This window comes from Acanthochromis polyacanthus, chromosome 1, assembly GCF_021347895.1.
Source record: "Acanthochromis polyacanthus isolate Apoly-LR-REF ecotype Palm Island chromosome 1, KAUST_Apoly_ChrSc, whole genome shotgun sequence".
NCBI classification, from domain to species: domain Eukaryota; kingdom Metazoa; phylum Chordata; class Actinopteri; family Pomacentridae; genus Acanthochromis; species Acanthochromis polyacanthus.
Window position 1 is genome coordinate 27,609,103 of NC_067113.1, and position 19,228 is coordinate 27,628,330.

General features: G+C 42.0%; 1 protein-coding gene across 3 annotated transcripts in view; it reads left to right on the forward strand.

The window, feature by feature from the left end:
- The first annotated feature begins 526 nt into the window (after nucleotides 1-526).
- Nucleotides 527-19,228, forward strand: part of dnmt3ab (DNA (cytosine-5-)-methyltransferase 3 alpha b) — a 59,584-nt gene continuing 40,882 nt past the window's right edge. For 2 of the 3 annotated variants that reach the window (XM_022210484.2, XM_022210486.2), the window contains exons 1-4: nucleotides 535-680; nucleotides 1,861-2,065; nucleotides 5,655-5,762; nucleotides 15,209-15,551. In XM_022210484.2, the coding sequence (XP_022066176.2) occupies nucleotides 1,982-2,065; nucleotides 5,655-5,762; nucleotides 15,209-15,551 (535 nt within the window). In that variant the 5' untranslated portion in view covers nucleotides 535-680; nucleotides 1,861-1,981. Of the gene's footprint in view, nucleotides 681-1,860; nucleotides 2,066-5,654; nucleotides 5,763-15,208; nucleotides 15,552-19,228 lie in introns of all 3 variants that reach the window. The other variant, XM_051947203.1, reaches the window with a different exon arrangement.

A 19,228-nucleotide genomic window follows, 5' to 3' on the forward strand; every position in this document is an offset into this window, starting at 1 on the left:
GAGATGCAGCTTTGGAGATGCTCTGACCCATCACAATTTGGCCTTGTCAAGCTCGCTCAAATCGCTAATTTTTCCTGCTTCTGAAACATTAGCTTTGATGACAAAATGTTTACTTGTTGCCTAATACGTCCAACCCACTAACAGGTGCTTTGATGGAGAGATAATCGGTGTTATTGACCTCACCTGTCACTGGTCAGAATGTTTTGCCTGATTGGTGGATGCTAAATTTTGAACTACAAGGCAGGAGGCCTACAGGAAGACTAAAGAAGAGGTTAACGGATGTAGTGAAAGAGGAGGAGAAGCTAGCTGGAGTGAGAGAAGAGGATGCAGACGATAGAAAAAAAAGAAGAAAATTTGAGTTCAGTCTCCATGTGTTCACCTTGATGAACACATCAAATTAAAATGCACTTTTGCACATTTTCAAATCACGACACCGCCCCTTTTACACTGCGTGCGCGTGTGAGTGGTGTGTGTGTGCGTAGCGTGCACGCACGCTGCAAAGCGGCTGTCTTTAGGACCCGGGAGCCGAGGCAGCCCGTCTGCAGGCCCCTGCAGTGAGAGCGGCGCATCTGGAGGAGAGCTGGCCGGCCGGGGAGGTGGAGGACGGGGAGAGAAGAGGAAGGAGGCTCCGGGAGCAAGCGAGACAAAAAGGGTCAGGCCTGGGACTTGGGAAAAATCGGGTAACGAAACACACGGCGATTCACGGTGTTTAAATCCGTTTAACCCGGCACCAGAAAGCGCGCAGGAAGGGTAACCTTTATGTGAACAAAAAGAGCCCTGAGAGCGGAAGGCGCTCGATGGAAACGGGGAAATAGCGATTTAGAGAGAGGGGTTTGCCCTTTTTTTCCTCCTTTTTCTGTTTTTTTGCAGATGTACTGATTGGAGATGTGACCGAATTTCACGGATCTCAGGGCGTCGCGGCTCCTTAGAAAAAAAAAGAAAAAAAAGCACACTGGCCTCATTAAAAGAAATAACGGGGGTTTATCCTTGAGTGGCCGTGGCCTGTAAAAGAGCCAACATCCCCCGGGTTGTGCTGCAGACCGGCCCCGCTGCTGCTGCCGCGAAAGACGCCGAAAACTTTGCCATTTTTACGCACGGCCGGTGGATTAATACACGCGTGTCAGCCGATCGCATGTAATGTGGAAGCGTGTGGCCTGATCGTGGTTCTCATCTGTAGGGAAATGCGGTGACACTGAGCGCCTGTGTGGCCCTATAATAAATAATTTTCTCAAGATAACACGTTGTGGTTGTTGCCTGCAGTTATTTTTTCACGACAGAGAATTAATCAGACTGTCATCAATCTTGACTCCACACTCAGAGGTCATTAAAGCCATCCAATATGAATATATATTCATATAGATGTGTGTATATTATATATATATATATATATGTGTGTGTGTGTGTGTGTGTGTGTGTGTGTATGTGTGTGTGTAATCTCGTTTGCTTTTGCACATTTCCACGAGTGTAAGTGTGCCTGCGCTCTGTGCGCATGGCAGACCGCTGGAGTAACTTTAACCCAGACACTTGAGGTGAAAATGAAATATTAATGCCTTTTACTTGAAGAATATGTCCACTATTACAAGCATGCTGGGTGTATTTTGCAGCTTTCAGTCTGGATTTGTGCACAGCCACACATGCATGCGGTGCAAAAGGGCCTGTAGGCTATAGTAGCCATACAGTATCTATAGAAGCCTCCTGTGTGGATCCTATAGCTGCATGACGTGCACACTCCACAAAGAGGAAAGCTGAGAGCAAAACAAGATGATTTCTTGAAAGGGAATGTGCACAAAATATGTGAGAGATGCATGAAACTCCAGCTTGAGGAGCTGAAACTGATTGTCGCCTTTCTTCTCCTCACAGGAGAGCAGAGAGAAGAGGGATCATCTCTCATTTCTTTATTTTTTGTTTTCATTTTTTGACTTTATTTCCGCCCGACATCAGACCATCATCACCCGCAAAGCAACCCTTAAGAATCTCAGCGATGCCGTCCAACACTGTCACCAATGCCAACACCGCCGCCGCATTCAAAGGCTCAGACTTCACTGATTCACCTGGAAACAGAATGGTAAGCAACGCACCTGCAGGAAGTCACTCATGCAGCTTCTTGTGAAGTTAAGATTCCTTCCCTTCATGGCTGATTTTTGTTTCCCCAAAATATCTGCTGAAAAAGCACAGATACGCATGTGTACGTGGGGGTAATTTTAGGCCAAATTACAGTTTTCATAGCAGTATTGCTGTAATATTACACGGATGGAGCATTGCAATTAGAAGAACGTGGTTTACGGTTTTGCACAGTCACTTCAGGGCCAAAACCAATTAAAACCCTGCTCCGTTTTCTGAATGGAGTTAATCATTCAGTCTGATCTCTTGCAAGCCAACTGGAGCAGACTTGAATTTCTCTTTTTTTTGAGAAATATTCAAATCTTTATGGAGGAATCCGCCGTGTTTAGTGCCGTGTCACCTCTCAGGCTGCAGACATCGTAATTAGTCTGCAGCAACACCTCGGCAGCGGCAGCAGCATCAGCGAGGAGGCTGCTGCTGCTGCTGCTGAGAGGTGCAGCTGTATTAGGTGACATTTTGCTGTAGTAATGGTGCTTGGTGACGTGGGCGTTGGCTGGTGTAGGTTGAGTTGGAGCTGGAATGGCTCTCGAGCTCTATTTTACCGGAGGGTGGGAGGGTGGGTGGGTGGGTGGTGGTGGGGAGGATATCTGTCCTCTTCCTCTACGTTCCCATTACACAGTACTGCCCTTAGTCTTGTTGCCTGGCAACAGACATTGCCTTAAATAACTGACTACCCAGACGGAAATAGTGCAGAGATATTGACAATGTAGTAGGGTTCACTCCAGGCAACAACAAATCATATTACGGGCCTTTTTTTTTTGGTTTGTTTTTTTTTTCCACCTTAGAAAATGTGAGGGTGAAGCTGTGTGTGAAAATGGCGTGTTGTTATTTCCCTCTCCGGCTGGGCTTTTGGAGGAGCGGTGTTGTGTTGGTGTGGGCTGTTCCGGCAGCGATAGCCAGGCACGGCTGAATTGTGTCATCCATGTAAGTGCTTCCCAAATGAGGCTGCACACCAGGCTGCACTCAAAACGTGCTATTATCTATGCAAATTTTGCCACCCCGGTAAGGAAAAAGCACCAGGCACTCTATTAGCGACGGCACGATGAAGGGGAACCATCTGCAACGCACTTCCATTACAAAAGCGTTGTTATCTACATTTAAAATAACCTTTCGAAGGCCCGTTGATAACCTTCATTGATGAATATTTGATTTTTTTTTCCTCCAGATTTTACAACCATTTGTGCCAATTATACTCCTCTGCCCATTAATCACAGCTCCAGTTGCTCTGATCACATCCATTTCTTTATGCAAATGAGTTTATTCCCCTGGGACACTAATGGTTGATGGATTTATTCCATTTTAGCAGCAAACACTCTCAGGACGTAACTTGGCCTGACATTTGAAATTACTGCCTGTGTTCATTAACGTCCTTGACCTTTTAAATTATTAAGCAATGGTCTATTTAAAACATTTTTACTGCTTTTTTGGCGTTTTCTGATCTGTAAACTGTACAGAGAGAAGCGATGAGATGTTTCAGCAGCTTCTTGCTGGTGTTACACTTCGTTTTCTGGCAATATAATCCTCCAGTTGGTCAATATTTGATTAGTTCACAATCTGTTGGGTCACTGATTTCAGTTTAACGACTGAAGCAAACACAGAATCTTTTGTTCCACACTAAACATGATCTATGGTCAAAATCTCCCAGAACTTTTTGCCAAACCATAAGATCCATTGAGTTGGAGTTCTGAACACATCAAAAGATGAATTGTACTTTTCACAGCTGTCACAAAATTCCCATTTTTGGAGCCATTCAGTGGCTTATTTTCCGCTTTGGTTTAAAATGTGAAGTCTGTTCTTGACCATGAAAACAGTAGTCAAGAAAAACAAAACTTCTCACACTGAGGCCTCTTTAGTAGCTCTTCTGGTGCTTTTTCCTTTTTTTTTCCACATCACATGATCACCATGAGGAGATGGACTTTGCCAAAGTGTTGAGAGATAAATCAACAAAGTGCTCTGAATCTGCAGATGAAGATAATTTGATAGAGCCACCGACTAAATGGACGTTTATGATCTCAGCTGCTGCTTTAATAGAATTTGATCCTCGACTGGAATATAGGCTTCAAATGCAAATTTCATGTAACATCAGGGTGCAGAACTAATACAGATAGCTCAAGGGAGGGATAAACGGGCAACACTGACATCATACTAAAATACAGTAAGATTTAGGGGTGGGAGTGACTCATGATACAATACTATCATATGTCGCTACCAATAACAACAAATCGTGAGACAGCAATTCTGCGACACTTTGACAGAATGATATTGTGTAACTAAAAATACAAAACATGTCACAAAAAAGGCAAAAAGCAGCAATTATGTATTTATTTATTGCATTGTGGTGCGAGTGAGAGTGTCTAATATCATTATTTTTTAAATTTTAATGCGATTAGTTAGCTCCCTGTTCGCTATTTTTCCACTTTTTCACCACAAGCTAATTAACTTCTGCTCTGTAAAGCACCGCCATAAGTTGCAATGATGTAGAGACTTTGAAACATTTGGTATTTTGATCATTTCCATGTCAAAAAGTACACTTAAATTGGGTTTAAATTGCAAATTAGTTTGTTTCCATAAAATTTTCATCTCAAGTTTTTAACTCCATGTGTGGACAGTAAAGTGTTGTCGCTCAGGAATCAAAAGTGTCTCCCCTGCTTTTCCTCTGTATCTCAGTCACTGTATTGTCTTCCTGTATCCAAGTCCACCCATGACGTAAGGAAAAAGTCATGTAGGATCTTACAGTAATCTTCTCCAGCGTGCCTCAGCTTAAAATAAATGTACTTCCCAACACGTCAGCAGAGGGACCGGAGCTGCAGAATGCCTTTCGGCGCTGAGAGGCCATTTATCTTCGAGGGAATCTCACATTCAATACTGAAGGAATTTAATAAGGACCTCTCCCTCCTCCCCCCACTGCAGCTGTCAGCAATGGCCTTGCAGCCTCATTTGCATTCAAACCTGGTGCTGGTGGTCCTATTCAGTCAATATTGAAACTCAAAGCATCTACATTAGGATCATCTTTTCTCCCATCAACCCCAGGGGTACTTGGTGGCGGCGGACATTGGGCTTTGTTCGCGGGGGTAGACAGTTTTATTAATCAAAGGGAAATTGCAGCAGGGGAAGGTGGGGGCCGGTCAACGTCTTTGTAACGGTGTCAAGAGGGGATTGTCTGAGGAAGGTCAGCGCTGCGTCCGCAGAGCTTTCACTTCAGCCGAGTTCAAAGGAACATGTCATTCAATTTCTATCTGTCTCATTGTCCACTCAGCCAAAGACACTCAAGGACTCGCTGCAGTTCCTCCCAAACCTTCAAGTGTTTCACTCTGCTGCAGTGTAGTGTGTGTCCTGCAGATCCAGCATCATCGTTAGCCGAGGTGAAACGGCCACTTACAGCTCTACTGTACGCACAGAAGCAATCACTCATCACCTCGAAAGATGCATCGCTTTATGTGCACCTAAATGCAAACCTGACATCTCCGAAGATAAAGACGCTCTTACTTAAATAATTGCAGGATGAGTCACGGTTTGCTCTTTTCTCTTGGCAGGGTGAGAGCACAATACTGGACATGGACCTGATGGCCGAGGAGAAGTCGACTCAAAGTGGTGCCTCTTGTAAGGTTGGCAAACCCGGAAGGAAGCGCAAACAGTTTGCAGTGAGTGTTGAGCCCACACGTCTGCATAAACTCCATCAGTCCATCCATGCATGTTTGTTTTATTGTGATTCTCTACCAGCTTTTCTCAAATTTGCTCATAGCCCAGACTAGACGTCAGCTAGCCTTTGAGCATTTTATGAATTTAATTTGTTCATTGGGTTTTTTTTTGTTGGTAAAATGATCCCTACATTTAATAGTTTCCATGTTATTTATTAACCCGTTGCGCTTCAGTGTCCCGCCCGCGGTGCACTTTGAGATCTGCATAAGCAATTTGCTAAATGTCTGAAACTGCAAGCGCGATTATACAAACACTATACACTGATGGAAAGCTTAGATTCTCATGAATCCGCCGGTATAAACCACTTTCAGATGTGATTACCACAGCGGGTAATATAAACACATTTGTCCGACAAACAACGAATATCCATCCATCCTTTCTCTATACACGGCTTCAACGTACACAGCGCGACTCACATTTCCGGGTTCATTATTACACACAGACGAAAATATTCCACAAAAAACGGCCATAATCCAACCTTGGACATCCAGACGAAACAAGCCAGTAAACTATTTTGTCCAAAACATGTCTTGAAGTCGGTATATGATCCACGAATAGGTCGTTTTCAAGGAAATGCACCTCGCGATGCGCGTCCAATATTCCCTGTATTTCTCGTCATATTTTTTATTTACAAATAGAATATTAGCGATTTTTTTGTACTGAAAATGGCTGGAATTGACTGCAGCTTAAAGGGCTACGTAGAGTGTGTCGGAGCCATTGAAGAACTTCTGCACTTTCTGAAATCGACTCTGAACACTGTAATTTTGTGGCATCCTTAAATCGTTCCACATCAGGAACTTGCAGGACGTTTTAGTGCGGCTTGAGCTATTCTGTGTAGAACCTGTGTCAGGACCATTTTCAGGGGAGAAATTATCAATCAATCAATCAATCAATCAAAGTTTATTTGTACAGCCCTTTGCAGCCCAACCGGTGACCAAAGTACTTCACAGTAAAAAACAAGGAAATAACTTAAAAAACAATACAGTAACTTAAAACAGGACAAACATTCACACTTGCACTCACACCTATGAGCAAATTTAGAATAATCCATTAATCTCAGCATATTTTTGGACTTAAGTACCCGCCTTAAGTTGGATACTACCTGAAAAAGCTGTAGTGATAAAAGCACCATTTTCCTGTCCTCTCGATGTCCTTGTTTGGTTGCAGTCTTTCACCGTATAAGCTAACATAACAAACCCTCTACTGATCCATTTCCTACATGTTCATAGAAGTGAAGTTGCATCCAGTAACTACTATTTATCATTGTTTTGTCGTATTCGAAGTTGACATCATGGTCAAAGCTGCAGTGCAACGGAAACAGAAAGGCTTTAAGGCATGATTACGGGCCGTTCCCTTAAACATTTTGTGCCTGTCTGAAGTTCTTGCGGTGGAAACCTGCCTAATATGAATTTGTTAATTTCAGCTCCCATAGCTGCAAAATCCTCGGATTGATTTCTGCCACCTCCGTCCACCTCTTCGCTGTCAAAAATCAACTGAAATGCAAAAAAAAGAACTACCTCAAACGACGAGTTGTCCAACCGCATCTGAAGACTGCCGTTTCAAACCACTCAATGAGTCACAAAGCTGAAAGCAGGATAATAATCTTTCTGCTGTGGAGAAGTGGCGAGAAGGCATTATTTCCTCAATTATAGGGTTTATTGTGCAAGGGAAAAGGAAGACGGTCTTTGGCTTGACTATTATGGTGTGAAGTGATTCTTGTTGGTTCCTGTCTTTGTATGTTTGGATCACTGAAGAAACCGCATCCGAGAGTAGTGATTCAGAGGTCTCTAACCAGGCTGAAACATTCCCAAAATTGGTGAAATTGGTGATAGGAAAGACTTTGAGAAGGTTTATCTATATTTGAGTCATTATCCGGGTTCCTCCCTCTCTGAGACAGACAGGTTTTTGCTCCACTGCCAAGTTTGGCATTTTGAAACAGCTCCTCTGCTGCATGACGCATCGTTTCAAGCTTAAGTATGACCTCAAGTGTTCCATGAGAGACGTTATGCTAGTTCAGAGGCTTGAGTCTGAGATAAAGCATGCTTAATTTGCAATAATACCACCAAAACTGAGTCCTGGATCCTAATTTGCCTCACGGAGCAATTAAATCAGCTCGGAGTAGTGGAGTGGAGTGGGATGAATTTCTGCAAAATTTCCGCAAAAGTCGATGTTTTTTATTTTACTATGAATATCTTCCGAGACACCACCTATGCACAGCCTCAATACCAAAACGGAGGTGTTGTTTCCGCCTTCTAAAATCTCTTAGTGCTTATTTGTACTCATAAATAAACATGACTGTCTCTACCACGTTTCCCAGATAGACGCTACACTCACACCATTTGTAATCTGTTTGTGATGTCTTTTGTAGTTAAAAGCCCTGATTTAATAATGACTCTTGGGCCAGCATGTATCTGGGTGTTTTTTTTCTCTCTCTCTCTGAGATGTTATCATTTGCATAAGCCTCTGCTAAAATTTGAGTTAATTATCTCTCACAGCGTGATCCGACAAACCAAAAAACGGGATTAGAGAAATATTTACAGATAATATACAGTTGGGAGAGAACCACCGGAGGGACTGAGTCAGTGTATTTGAAGCAGCTGAGGGCTTCTATCAATAACTGATAAAGAGAAGCTGCACTCAGAATCGAGGCGCCTTTCGGGAGTGTTTTCACAGCTGTGGGGGATCGACAGCATGGAGCAGACAATCACATAGGTGTTCACTGATGCTGCTGGTATTATTCTCAGTCACTCCTACGTGTAGGTCACCTTAAAGTGCAAACAAAGGAAGTTTTTAAGATTTTTGCTAAAAATAGTTTTATGTGGGACAGTAGTTTCAGTTTTTCCATTTCATGTACTGCATATCAAATGTTAGGAAAGATGGCAAAGGAGTTATATGACAATCTTCCAAACCTCTTTGTTGTTTTATCAAGAAATTCTCATTTTGTAGAATGGACAGACACTGATCTTTGCTAAAAATATGAAGTCCACACTCTTTTGTTTTTGACTTTTCATCTGACAAATGTTGAGCTGGTTTCATCTAATACTAAAAAAATTGGAGATAAAAAAAAAAAAAAAACAGTAGATGATTGCAAGTTGCTTATCTTGTCTCTGACATGAGGAACAAAGTGAATTTATTGAGAACTTACTGATGAATTCATAAAAATCGACTGCAAATGTCCGTTGAACTGTCTGAATCCTAAGAGGTTTGTGGGTGTTTTTTCACTCCTATCACATTTTTACTCGCTGTGGGCTCATTTTTCCTTCCAATAGAAACGGCACAACCATGACTAGTAGTAAAGGGAACTTTTTATTTTTAGTGTCAGACAGCACAGAAAAACCACACCAAAGTTGAATTTGGAAAAAACAAACCATAATCAGCAGCTTCAGTAGAAATCAGCTGGACTTCTTTTAGGTTCTTGAAGATGTTTCATCTTATCCACGATTCTTCTTCACTTCTGACTGACTGATGGGGAGTTCCAGAAATTTATAGTCACATTTTTGTAGTTCTGCGCAATCTGCAATCAGCATTTTTCCAACTGCTGATTGGTTTCACCAAAGCTGGAAAGAATTGTCGATATTTTACCATTTATATTCTTTATTGGTTTCCACTGATGTCTCCTATCCATTTTGCATAAACACTGCCTGCAGTTCAGTTGTAAAGTCCCTGAATTTTTGTCATGCGACTGTTGGTAACAATGAAGCGACTAAAAGTTTCACAGTCGCACAGAAGAACACAACATTTTTTGATTCTTACAGAATCAGCTTAGAGCAAACCTTTCTTGTGTAGCAGTTCAGTAAAGGGCATGTTGAGTGAATAGGTTTTGTTGAAGCATCACATTTTGAGCTTAGATGTGGATAATTTCCCTGATAGAAGTGCTTTTCAGAGATGAGTAGTCCAAGGACTGTCAGACAGTTGAAAGTCCAACTATTCTTTCTGTTTGCACACTTGCTCTGATAAATCACGTTTTTCTGGCAATTCTTGAACTATGGCATAACTTCCATGCCCACCAATGGGTTTACTACAATAGTACATTATTTTTGGAAATACAATTCCTGGGGGGTCTCGAATTCCGTTCCTACGGCGCAACGTAACACGATTTTCACCGCCAGTCAGAACTCACATTTTTGTGTCACTCACCTAAGCTAACAGTGATAAAAATCATAATCTAGGACATAAAAATCCTGTAGAGTAAAAACACATTTTGAAAGAAATTTTTTTTATATCCAATTTCACTTCCACGGAGATTGCTTTCCTTTTCTTCAAAGCAAAGAAGAATCTGACTTATGCTTGGGAGACATAATAATTAAGGGCAAAAAGTTAAAAAAAAAACACAAACAAAAGAAGGCAAATGTAGCACAGTCCAATGTGGCGTACAACTGACGACTAAACAAAGCGGTCTTCCTTGTACAGCGCCATATTGGTCTGCTCACCAACTAGTTGCCACACAAAATTTGTTTTAACGTCACAAACGCCGTACGCTGAATGATGGAACAAGACTTTAATAAATTTGTGGGAGATGACGATGTAACCACAAAACACCGTAGGTTGAGGACATCGTAAACCGAGCACCTACTGCGTTCACCTTTTTTTTTTTTAGGAGTTCAAAGGAATGATTGACACCATTGTCATATCTAAGTAAATATGACGCTATGGCCATTAGCTTGGTGACTTAGCTTATCATAATGTTAAACCTGATGTCACAGGTCAAGCATTAAACAAACTGGAGAACAGGGAATGTCAGTGATGAATATCATTATTAATTGCCCACAGTGCAAAATCATAAAATCACAATCCTATTCATCTGAATGGGGTCTAATCATATTTCAGACCAGTTGCACGAGTCAGATGAACCAAGGCTGAAAATGCCGCTGCATATCGAATAGCACTGCAATTAGTTCACTGATGCCTAAAACCATCGCATTTAAGTTGGGTCTCAATGCCACTGGGAATAAAGGCTGATCATTAGTCAGTAAAACAATACAGTTCACAAAAATAGAAAGAGTTCTCACAGGGCTTTTCATTGTGGACTAACTAAAGCAAACAAAACCCACAAACAAAAACTAAAAAGTACAGCAGGAGACTGCAAAGCACAAACAATAAAAGCACAGTTTATTGATTAAATGAACGATTAAAAATACCCAAAGCAGAATGAAACTCCCTTTAATAAACATCCTTTAAAACCACGTACCTGCTACACATCTGACACACAGCAGGAAATCCCTTGCCTCATAAAACTGTGCGGTCACACTGCAACATGCAAAGACAACTATTAAAAAGGCACACCGTAACTTTTGCAGACGAGCTACCCCTTAAATAACAAACAGGCATCTTACCACAAATCACAGCTGAAGCCTCGTGTCTCTCTGGCCTCGTCGTCAGCACCTCCCCACTCACCTGACTCACGTTATTTGTTGCCGTGCAGAGGACTACCAGGTGCCGCTGGTTACAATAAAGACTGAAAAGTTCCCCCCACTCACTTTCACCTGAGTCTCATCAACCAGTCAGCTTCTGTTGGTATAGAAGCTGATTGGTCTCTCTTATTTACTTATTTGGAACTGCCTCTTATGCTTCGAGGCTTTTGTGTCTGTTGAATCCGGCACGGTGCTCCTAGGTCATGAAATGTTTAGTGGTTGATTCTAACTTTTACCTGTTTTCAAAGCCATCTGGTCCTTGAAATGGAGGGATGTGAGGACAAAAAACATTGGAATAACTTGTAAAAATGAGAAAACCCTAACCCTCCGCATACTACGTTCCTTGGTTTCTTTTTTCCAGTTTACTCCACATGCTTTTGTTGTCCTTTTGGGTTTTTGATTCACTTCTTCTGGCTCCTTGCATTGTGTCAATACCTTCTGGTTACCTATGAGCAAACTTAGAAGAGACATAATGAGTTTGTGAATATGTTGATCCTAAAGTAAGAGTTTTTCTAGGGATGAAGGTGTCTGTTGCTAGATCACGTCGGTAACGTCTGCTGCTCGGCTGTTCAGATTTCCTGACATTTCTCTGAGTAACATAGATTCTCAGCTGAAGGTACTCACTACATCTGCAGACCTGTTGGGCTGTGCATTAGTGAAGCCACTCATAAACTTGTGCAGTTACAGTAGCACAAACTGAAGGCGTTGTGTTGCGATGAAAATCTACATGCATTCAGCTGGTGACGTTGAAGTCCATTTTACACTGCAGCTAATAGATTGTTCGAAAACCGATCACACCATTTGTATTATCATGGAGAATATCAATCTGGGACATTAATTACACTTTTATTTGGCTGCAAAATGAAAGTAATTTATGTGTAGCCTTCATTATGGGACAATCCCAGATAAATGTATGAAGTTTAAGAGTGCTAATGTGAAGCTTCCACATTACAAATAAGTCATTTTCTACCAACTTTCCTGTCTTGTACCACATGTAGTAAGTTTTTATATTCTTCTTTGATTTCCATTCTAACAGTTTGTTCCTCTTGACTGAAGTAGGCATGCAAGCTATGCTTTCTGTGTGGGTCCACATCCGATATCACAGAAACGATGCTCTTTAGCCTCGGTATGGTTTAAGGTGTAGGTGGGTTTCGGTCAGAGTGAGGTCAGGGGTTTCCCCTTGTTTCCAGTGTTCGTGCTAAGCTAAGCTAGGGAACTGCAGGCTGTAGCTTCATATTGATTGTGCAGACATGAGTGGTATCAGTCTTCTCATCTTGTGTAGCTTTTGACAAGAAAGTCAGTATACATGATTCAAAAGACTGCGGTGAACTATTCCTTTAAGCAGAAACATCCCCAAGCAAAGTGGCAAATTCTTTTTCCCCCCACTAGTACATTCAAATGCTTCAGTGAATGTAAAGATGCTGAACAATGCCCATCAAACTTCCTTAACGTGACTTTTTAGCATTCCAACTAGCTTTTTACAACCCAAAGATATTCAGTTTATCATCGTATAAGATAAAGAAAAGCAGTAAATACCAACAATCTTGTGATGTTTGCCATTTACTTTTGCTTAAACAGTAACTAAAACAATCATTTATTATAAGGGTTGTAGACTATTTTGTCAGCCATTGTAATGATTCATCAGCTACTATTTTCATGTCTAATTTGAGGATTTAATCTTATATACCATATATACTAAAGTAACGTGCCTACAGTGTCAGAAAAATATACAGAAATGTGTATTTTAACACTGTAAATGTTAGTTTATTCATCCTATATTCTACAAATAATGTTTGGGTTCAACAAAAAAATTTACGCCATGGTGTGCATCAATCTTTTTGAGTTGTGACAACTTTTAATGAAATTTTGTTCCACCAACAAACTACACTGAATTCAGGGAATAAACTTTTTGTTTTTAATCAGAGGTATTTTTCAGTAGCAGGATTAGCTGTGTGACATTGTCCAGGCATGTTAAGTAAGTAGGAAGATTTAAAATTGAGAACTCAAGCCAATTTTATGAAGGTCTAAATTTAAATTTAGTTTTTAAATCAAGCGATGGAGAAATTTGAGTGTAAATTAAACTTAAGTTGATGCACTTGTGTCAACAAAACCCTTAAAAAATGATGTTTGCAACTAGAAATGTTTATCTAAATCAACAAATTCCATCTTGCAGTCAATACATTTGTTTAAGTGGTGGGAATAGACCCTTGGATTACTTCTCAGAGTGTATTATCTAGTGGTGTGTGAGTGTAATCCTGCAGCAGTAAGTTGGATTATCTAGTTAGTGTTTAGTTTTTGACCTCTGTCTGCCTCTGTGAGTCGGCCTGATTTACCAACCGTGACCTCTGACCTCTGGCTGGGGCCACATGTAGTTCACCAGGTCACTAATCTGTTGCATAATTCTCTCAGCGACAGTCGTGTGTGTGTGTGTGTGTGTGTGTGTGTGTGTGTGTGTGTGTGTTGGCTTTTTGCATGTGTTCCACTTTCTGTTTGTGTCTGCTTGCTGTTGTGTGTAATTTGTCTAAACTCCCTCGTTCTCTCGTTATGAACGGAATATTAATAACGTCTGAGCGGCGGGTTTGTTGTTTTCGTTCATCGTGTCAAACAGATTTACTGGAGAGCTGTTCTTTGTACGAGTGCAATTGTTCAGTTTACAGTTAATTTGCTCTCAGTTACTACAATGATGAAGTCATTTAGCGCCGTGCGGCCTGTGAAGAATGCTTTAAAGCAAACTTTGGCTCGACGCAGCCTTGTTTTATGATGCCCGACGTTTATTCTGAACGTCTGTTCCGCGTCATTTGCATCGCATCAATTACGCAGAATCGTTTTAAGTCTCTGGCTCCCATTAAGGCCACGTTTACATCGTGTTTGTCTATTCAATCTACAAGAATCAGATTACGTTTGACCTTTTAAGCTTCTAGCGCCGGATCTTGCGCTTGCTAAATATCGTGCGTTGACAGACAGATGCCTCCCGAGGCGTTGCTGCTGCTGCTGCTGCTGCCTGCCTTTAAATGCAAACCGCTGTACCTACATCTAGAGATGAAAGCTGCAGCGCTGCTCTCATCAGCTCTGACAGTCTGATCTCACAAGACATGCTCCACTTTCTGCTCCCAGTGACCCTGTGAAGGGATTGTCTGACAAAGTGTGTTGTTTAAGGCTATTTATAGGCAGCAGCAGAGACACTATTGCTTTTCTTCAAACACTTATGAGTTGAAATGAATCTTTTCTAGGCCTCCGGTGTAAAAACTGAAGCCTAAATGCAGCTTTAAGCAGGTCATCTTGTGTAGAATGAAATAGTTTAACTGGGCGTTGCAAACTGGCCGGAGAGAAGAACGTCTTTGTTGTCAAACAGCCAACATTCTCGACATATTTCCGTGCTGCTGTAATGATGAATGCACGACTACAGGAAGCTCACCCGTGTACCTGATGAACTATAATGTAATCCCTTCCTTGCTCGCAAGTTAATGGCTGTGCAGCAGATTTACTGGCACGGCTTGAAGTTTACAACTCCGGTTTAACAGAGCTGGATCGGAAATGCCATAATTCACTGGCTAATAAGTGCAGAGTTGAGCTATGCGCTTGATTCTGTCCAGATAGAGCCGACGAGGCTTAAGAGATGAAATTAAGCTTGTCTAATATGAAATGGATGAATGCCTTAACTCACATTTTCTGAAGAGAGACTGAAAAGTGCTTATCCGCGCTCTGATAGTGCCAGCTGCTTTAACGCTGCTCGCTCAGATGACCTTTTCTCGAGCGCGCCAGATGATTTGTTGTAAATCCTGAAAGGTTTTGTTTAACTCGCAGCCAGCTACAGTATATCCACTGATGTGTCATAACCGCTGGCAGGCAAAACTCTGTTGTACACCTTCGAAACATCACACTGTAACATACTGCTTCGGCAATAACCATCTTTAAGGTTGATGGATTGCCAGGATGTTAACATTTCCACCTTTTTCTTCCTCCTCCTCCGCCTGCAGGTGGAGAGCGGCTCTCTCCGAGACAGTGTGGGCAACAGCTACTCCGGGGTGGGGAGGCCGTCCATGGCACTGATCCACAATGGAGACATGGGCGGGCACAGAGACAGGATGTCCGATGCCTGCTTCCCCAAACAGGAGAAGAGGGAAGTGGAGAACGGGATCCCCAGAGAGCTTTCCTCCTGCCGGGCCGAGGACAGCTCCCAGGGCCGGAGCCTGAGTCCCTCCCAGGAGAACGGATTCCTGCCCAGCCGGGAAGAGCAGGACTCGGAGAAAGACAAGGACGACAGCCTGATGACGCCGCGCAAGAAAAGAGGGAGGCGGAAACTGGAGCGTCCAACGAAATGTGAGTCTCTTCTTGGGGGCGGTGGGGGTTGCTTCTGGTTGTTGAGTTTCGCTATCTTTTTGATCAGCTCTCCAGCAGGAACAGTCACATGTATGTTAGTAGTACAAGATGTTGAGTAATGAGCTGTAAATGGATGTCAGACTGAGTGGGTGCGTGCGGATCCACACACCGACGATGCCAAGATTAGCAACACTGAGGCTAAACGTGTCGCATTCAGCCTGCTGCACAGTGCAGAGAAGAAAAGGAGCCACGGATCTTAAATCTGCAGAGAAAATCGGATCATTATGATGCCGCTGTTAATATTTATACTAGACACGTCATACAGAACGCTATGCATGTTATGTTTCTCACTTCCTCCGAGTGTCTGTGTGGTCCAACAAATGCTTTCAATATGCACGAGCAGTTGACATTTAAATCCTCATCGTGCACCATGTGACTGAAATTTATAAGAAACAGGCAGCTGCAATGGAAAGCAGCAAAGCCAAGTATATAATCTGAGAGATAGCGGAATGAATGAAGTTTGGCTGCGTGTTTCATGCAACATTCTCCTCCCCCTTCCGCTATCCTTGTGTTACAGCTTTTAAAACGACCTCAGAGCAGCAACCTACTTGCTTAAAATAGCACATTTTGACCAATATTTGGATCTGGCAATAAAACAAACCTGCTTGGTTCTTTTGGTAGATGTTTGTAAGGGTTTCCAAGAAAATTTAAGTAAAATTTTTAAAACATTTTCCACCAAAACTAGTCCCCCAAAAACCATTTAGCACGAGTACTGTCACTGCATCCTGGACTAAGCAAGTCCCAACATGATTGGTTTAAAGAAATGCAAACCTGAACTTGATTTTTCCTGCCTACAGTAGAATGACAGCCAGGTGCAACCAGGCTATTCTCCAGTGTTATGGAGATAGGTCTGGCTTTGCGAGACTAAATTAAATATATAATAATATTATTTTATCATCCACACAGGTTGGACATTGTATTGGAGTCACCTTGCAGTTCATTTAAACATCAAACATGTACACAGAAACTCAGTTTAACACTAACTCTGACATTAGGATGAACAAAATCAGTTAAACTTTAAGAAAAACACTCAGATTTAGCACACTGTGTGCAAATTTTACCTTCAAAAGTCATTTGTCAATGAACAAAATATTAATTGGGAACAATTTTGACATTTTATGTTGTTTTCCAGCCACAGAAATTTCCAACATTTATTCCAGCTTCTCGAGGGTGAATTTTTCCTTCTTTTCTTTGGAGTTGTGACACTTTCATTGGCAAATATAAGAGATTTTTGAGACTTCTCTTTGGAGTCATGAGCATTTTTCACCTTTTTCTGACAGATAATGGAAAAAATCATTTATATTTGTGATTAGATGCCCTAATTATGTTAATTTTGTGACTACAATTAACAGCTAAAACAGCAGGAATCAAAGAATTGGCTATCACTTCTTCAGTTTCGTGTCATTATTACATGGTGCACAGTGGAGCGATAATAGAAAATGAGGGCAGAGAGAAGCAGGATGATGCAACAAAGGTGCTGGGCAGGTAACAATATGAGGATGTTGTGGATGGCGTTATTTATGCTGCAAATGATTTATATTAAAGCGTCTTATGAAGTGAAAATTAATTGAAATTATGCTTTTATGCAAAATAATTGGATTAAATGTAAACGGTGCGCATTCTTCTAATAAATAATTTCAAATGTAAATAGTATTTTGGTGACACTGAAGTGAATCCGGTCCAGCCGCAGTGCAGCAGCAGATAACATTGGCTTTTAAAGATAATGTAAATCAGGGGGTCACTGTTGTGAGAAAGTGTCGCTGACAAGTAGTTTTTTTTAGCCATCGTGAAGATTAACCATATCACCTCCCCCAGAAACACCCACACTCACTTCTTTAGTCCTATCTGCCCCTCAGCCACGTGCCTCTCTTGCCCTTCTCTCGGCCACGGAGACACCAGCTATGACCTTGATGAGAAGCGCAGTAAATAAATCGAGGGGCGGAGCTACTCGTCTCCTGGCAACCAGCCTCTGTTGGGAGCTGGCAGGTCTCTGTTGTGGCCGCCTCCCCGTCGGGGGCCCTGCCAGGTGGATGGCGGAGTGCCCAGAACTCTTTACAAACTGAGTCTGCAGTCTGGATTCACCTGATCTGTGCTTCTATCTGTTACTTCACTTCCAAGCAAAGAATGAAGGGATCACCCTGTTTGAAGTGGTTGTAAAGCAGCTCAGAACAAGTTTTCTGCTCACCAAAATCTTAACCTCACACATCTGCCATGATGATGAGGATAAACTTTAAAGATAATCAAAGCCATTGTTCGAGAAATTCAATTAGAGTGTCCTAATGACATCAAATCTGCCCGGATGGCTCAGCTGGCGCCTAAACATTCATCATGATGCATAACGCTTTGTTTTGCAAAAGTTGTTGAACCAGCACTCATCCACAAGGACATGAGATGGACTGTTGGTCAGCTCCTGGTTTTCCAACTGTGTTTTGTCAATCCACCAACTTTATAGAAGGCTAAAATTAAACTCTGATAAGAAGCACTTACTTAGTGTATTATTAGTAGGGATGCACGGTGGTGGCATCATCATCAGTATCACCCGATAAAGGCTATAAAATGAAATATCAGCACCAGCCCAAACTTAACAGGTAATGCCTGTCAGGCTAAAAGGATAAAGATTAATCTGTAAGTTCAAGTAGTTAATTTTCCCAGAGCATGTGTCCATTTTAAAAGCACGTTTTATGTTGCTTATCCTTCTGTAGTGACCTGATGTCCACTGCAGATTAGTGGGAAAAAAATATTTGCATGATATTTGCAGAAATTATTTGGAAAATATCTGCAAAATTCCAACGTCATTCAGTCCGAGCTGTTAGAGTAGTAACCTACTATGCCCTCATCTAGAAACTGTTTGTCACACTTGCAAATAATTGCATTGTTTTATCACAAATGAGCGTTGTGTTGTCTTTTTAAACATGGTCACATAAAAGAAAAACAAATCCCGCAAAATTGCACTAGGGCTGGACCCGAATATCCGTTCGCTACAGCGGTATCCAGATATTAATTTTGGTATCCGAATATTTGTTACCGGGCAGAACGAATATTCGACGTTACTACCTTCCTTCCGCCTTCGACCCACATCGGCTCATATCGGCTCATCCCATCGTGTGATTACATAAACATATACACATATGTCTATGTGATCACCCCCTCCTCCCCCCAGACGAAAATAGGAATATTTGGAGCTCGTCTCTTCCCTTCGCCTTCAGCCCACTTCGGCTCATCCGGCCGTGTTCGGCTCATCTCGGCTCCTCCATTCGTGTCTGTAAACACCACCCGAATGGCTGGGTGGCTGCCGACTCTGACGTCACGCTTCACTTCGTTGCATAAACACAAGACAAGATGGTGAAGACCTCCGCTGTTTGGGAATTCTTCAGTTTAACTGAAGACAAAACGAAGGCAGTGTGCAAAATTTGCATCCGGGAGACCAGACGAATGGATCCGAATATCCGCCACCCCCGCCAGACGTTACAGGGCAGAACGAATATTCGGATATTCGTCTTTAATAGAGCCCGAATATCCGGAGACCAGAAACCATTTTTCGGGCCAGCCCTAAATTACACTTGACCGTCTGAACTTTCTCCCTCTTTTTCCGCTTGTATTAAGAAGAGAAAAGACAA